We start from the raw sequence: 4568 nt of genomic DNA on the forward strand, positions 1-4568 counted from the left end.
CTAGATTGATTAATGTAATCTTACTGTGGTTGAAGATGCTTTTGGAATCATTAATGGGATTCTAGCGGACGTTGGCTTTCAAACCATGGGTTACGTTAGTCATACTTTCCAATTTGTATTGTCAACGGTCCAAGTCAATTGAGACAATGGTAGAGTCAGCCATCCACGTCGCGCAGTCGGCATCATCGGCATCACTTGCCACATTTGCTTGACATTTTAATCTTTTGCCTTTGAGTTCCTCAATCTCCGCAACTCACTCATTGATCCAGTTCGATGGCATCATTTTCTACGCTGCTCTCTGTTCCCCTGGTCGTCCTCCTCCTCCTCGGCCATGCTTCCTTACTACTCGGCAAGTCTCATCGCCCTCCTTCTTCCTGTGGTGACATCGACATACGTTATCCATTCCGGCTATGCGGCGATCCTGACGGATGCGGCAACGATAGCTCCGAACTCGGCTGCGAGGGAAACCGCGCAGTCTATAATGACCTCCATTCTAAGAAATATGTGGTCACTGAGATCTCATATAATACCTCAATTAGGCTCCGGCTCATGTACAGTGGTTTCTTGTCCGACACGAATTGTCTTCTCCCAGCCCCATTTTTCCTGAACGATCCATTTCGTACTACCGGCATCCTCATCGAGCCTTTATGGGCCAGTTTCATGAACTGTACGCAGGAGGTTCGCAGTCACGAGTATGTGGAAGTCCCTTGCCTCAGCGGCAGTAGCTCCACTACATACGTCATCATTAACTACTACTCGTATCAGCTATCGTACCTCAAGAACTCGTGTAGCTTCTTAACCACCGTGCCAGTCGAGCACTCGCTAAGTCCAGGTGATAACGACGTCTTTGAGCTTCTACGAAAGGGATTCGTGCTAGAATGGTTTATGAAGCGCTCACTGCTGAAACAATGTTGGGAAGAAAGCAGGTAATTTGGCCTTTACATTGATCTAATTCTCGCCTGCACTTGGTTAATTTGTAGATCTCGTTGTTCTAATCAATTTGATTTTAAATCTTCACGTGTAAATGCAGCTACGCTCTTGAAAATTTTGGAGGTCTCAGTCTCCTCTACAAGATAGTCAATGCCATCTTTTGGGGGTTTGAATTTCTGTCGTGCTTCTACAGTCATAAAAACGTTACTCTAATAGTCGCCAGTCTTCTGCAGTATGTCATTGCTGCCTCACTAGGTGAATGAGAGCCAATTCAGCAAATGATCATCGATCTATTGCTTTTATATATATCGTCATTCAATTGATTGAACTATACATGGTCTAATCGCTCTCAGCTTTGCCAACATTGTAGTGGCCAGATCATTATTGGCACCTCTATGCGCCTTTGGATTCCTCCTACTCAATTGCTGGAGGAGAAGCAGGGCACCCGAGGACGCCGTCGAGAAGTTCCTTCGCAACCAACAGCAATCTCTTTCGCCCACTCGCTACGCCTACAGTGACATCGTCGCCATGACCGGCCACTTCAGGGAAAGGCTAGGCCAAGGCGGCTTCGGCGCCGTCTTCAAAGGCCACATCATGGGAACATACCCTGTCGCCGTTAAGCTCTTGGGCGGATCCAACTTCCACGGCCAAGATTTCATCAACGAGGTGGACACCATCGGAAGAATCCACCACGTGAACGTCGTGCGCCTTCTCGGGTTTTGTTCGGAGGGATCGAAGAGGGCGCTGGTGTACGAGTTCATGCCCAACGGGTCGCTCGACAGGTATATTTTCTCCTCCAAATCCAATCGCAATGGGGCATGCAGCAGTAGACGCCGCCTTAGTTCGCGCAAGCTCAATGAGATTGCCTTGGGCGTGGCCAGAGGCATCAACTACCTCCACACCGGATGCCACATGCAGATCTTGCACTTCGACATCAAGCCGCACAACGTTCTCCTCGATCACAATTTCACCCCCAAGGTTTCAGATTTCGGACTGGCAAAGCTCTGCCCCAAGCACTGTAGCCTAGTCTCTATGAGTGCCGCAAGGGGGACGATAGGATATATAGCACCCGAGCTGATCTCTAGATGCTTTGGGATCATATCGTACAAGTCCGATGTGTATAGTTTCGGGATGTTGCTCTTGGAGATTGCTGGCAGAAGGAGGAATGTGGATCACAAAGCAGAGAATTCGAGCCAAATTTATTACCCTTCGTGGATTTATGATCAACTCGTGCAACTGCAGGATTTTAGAGCTGGAGCAGAGGCTGATGATATTAACTTGGAAATCGATGAAATCGAGAGAAAGTTGTCCATGGTGGGACTCTGGTGCATACAGATGAAATCATGTGATCGTCCCTCCATGAGTGAGGTTGTGGAGATGCTGGAAGGAGATACAAACAGCTTCGACATGCCACCCAAGCCATTCTTTTCCTCCACACAATCACAGTCACAGTCACAATCGAATCTTGTTAAGTTATCATATGCTCAGTCATCTTCTGTAGGGTTACATGGTATCTCAGAGAACGATGATCTTTCAGAACTTGAATAGCCTGATAAATTAGTTCAGATAGATAGTACATGTTTTCAGTATTGTTCAATATGTACTCAACAGGCTTGCTCATCCTAGTTATTGCTCTATCTTTTTTGACGGATGCATTTGGATTCTGAAGGAATTAGAGGATGTCTAATTTTGGTCTAATTAGAGGTTGGATTCAATATCGCCATTGTTTTATTATGAGATGGAGAAGAGCTATACTATAACTTTTGGCAGATGCTTGAGTGACACGTATTTTTACTATTTTCATTGTTTTATCAAGAAGCTGGTGACATCAAACATCTAACTCCTTTAAACGAAAAGAGTTGTGTAGATCTAAATATGACATTTAATAGAAAACTAAAGAAGACTATTTTTTTTTAAATAGTTTTTCTAGACCGATAAGGGTTACGAGTTAAGGCGGCGTTTGGTTCACTCCTAAGAATCGAAATGTGAATAGATATCATAGTATTATGGAATGAAAATGAGTATGAGTTTGGATATCATTCTTAAAAATAATGTTTGGTTAGTTGAATATTTTCAATCGAAATGAACCTGAGTTTCTTTTTTTACCCTTAGAGTAAAATAAAAGAAAAAATTAGATGTGAGAGAAAGTTGAATGTGAGATAAACATATGATGAGAGAGTAATGAGAGAGAAAGTATGATAAGAAAAAATGATGAGAGGAAAAGTGTAGTGAGAAAAATGAGGAGAGAGAGCGTGATAGGAAAGATTGAGGAGAGAAAAAGTACGATGAGAGAGAAAGTGCCCTGAGAGAGTGCGTGATAGGAAAAAAATGAAAAGAGGGAAAGTGTGATGAGAGAAAATGAGGAGAGATTGAGAAGAGAGAAAGTATGATGGGAAAATTGAAGAGAGAGAAAGTGTGATGAGAGAAAATGAGGAGAGAGTGTGTGATGGGAGAGAATGAAGAGAGAGAAAGTGTGATGAAAGAAAATGAGGAGAGAGAGTATGGTAAAAAAATTAAAGAGAGAGAAAGTATAATGAGAGAGAAATTGAGATGAAAAAAATGAGAGAAATCTCACACTTGTGTTTTGGGTCAAGGTGGAATGTAGGTATGCTTTGCATGTTTAATCTACGCAGCACATCGTAGTTAACATGTCCTAGTCTACCATGCCACAAACACGAAGCCTCAAGCATATAACTGGAAGAGCTTTCATTTTTATTTATCTTAGGCCTAATGGTCATTACATTGAGCTTGAATAGCCCATCAGATACATAACTCCTTCCTACAAACATTCCATTCTTGGACAATACAACTCTATCTGACTCAAAAACAATGCGAAAGCCATGCTTGCTCAAAAGTGATCCGGATACTAGATTCTTCCGAATCTCCGGAACATACAGCACATTGTTTAGAGTAAGGTTCTTGCCCGAGGTTATTTTCAGCACCACCTTTCCTTGGTCCATGATGTCCGAGGTTGCTGAGTTCCCCATGAACAGTTTGTCTCCAGTGTCTTCTTCGAAGTTGTGGAGTAGCTCCTTGTTGCAGCACACATGTTGTTGGTGCGGGAAGCATCCGACGATCGAACTCGTGTTTTGATAATGGCAAAGAATTCAAAGTTAAGGTGTTTTGTTTTCTAACAAGTCTACTTGAGGATGTCAGGAAAGTTCTAGTTGCGGTTAAGCAAAGGGAAAAACCCTAGGGGGTGGTAACTCTAGGTCATAGGGGGTGGTTGTTGGATCGTGAAACGTTGATAGAGGGGGGGGTAAATATCGATTCGAAAAACAGCGTTAATAAGAGTTAAGCGCAGCGGAATAATAAAAAACTTAGACAAACTGAACACGGTGTTTTCTACTTCGTTCGGAGCCTGTGTCGACTCCTACTCGAAGGCCCGTACTCCGTGAGTACTTTCGTTGGGCAATCACTAGCAGTTCGAAAGATGATTACAATTTAAAGTACAGGAATGCTTAGCAAAATAAAGAAAATACCGATAAGAATTAGAGAAAAGGAAAGAAGCGTATTGTCGGAGCATCGCTGGAGCGCAGAGAAGTAGAGCAAGCAGTAGAAGACTTTCTTTTTGTTGTTGTTCTGAAGCTTCCCTCTGACCCTCCTTTTATATGAAGCTCGGGGCGCCCCGGATCCCT

General features: G+C 43.4%; 1 protein-coding gene across 1 annotated transcript; it reads left to right on the forward strand.

Annotated features, from left to right (window-relative positions):
- Window positions 1-260: 260 nt before the first annotated feature.
- Window positions 261-2688, forward strand: LOC121973845 (rust resistance kinase Lr10-like). The gene is made up of 3 exons (XM_042525190.1): window positions 261-926; window positions 1031-1185; window positions 1301-2688. Exons 1-3 carry the CDS (start codon window positions 274-276, stop codon window positions 2476-2478), a joined length of 1986 nt encoding a protein of 661 aa, XP_042381124.1. The 5' UTR covers window positions 261-273; the 3' UTR covers window positions 2479-2688.
- Window positions 2689-4568: the final 1880 nt, after the last annotated feature.

The sequence above is a fragment of the Zingiber officinale genome, chromosome 4A, assembly GCF_018446385.1.
Source record: "Zingiber officinale cultivar Zhangliang chromosome 4A, Zo_v1.1, whole genome shotgun sequence".
NCBI classification, from domain to species: domain Eukaryota; kingdom Viridiplantae; phylum Streptophyta; class Magnoliopsida; order Zingiberales; family Zingiberaceae; genus Zingiber; species Zingiber officinale.

Excerpts from the sequence above, each read along its gene's own strand:
- LOC121973845 (XM_042525190.1), top strand. The coding sequence starts at position 274 with ATGGCATCATTTTCTACGCTGCTCTCTGTTCCCCTGGTCGTCCTCCTC. Across the intron at positions 927-1,030 it reads CAATGTTGGGAAGAAAGCAG|CTACGCTCTTGAAAATTTTG; the intron begins GTAATTTGGCCT and ends GTGTAAATGCAG. Across the intron at positions 1,186-1,300 it reads TGTCATTGCTGCCTCACTAG|TGGCCAGATCATTATTGGCA; the intron begins GTGAATGAGAGC and ends CCAACATTGTAG.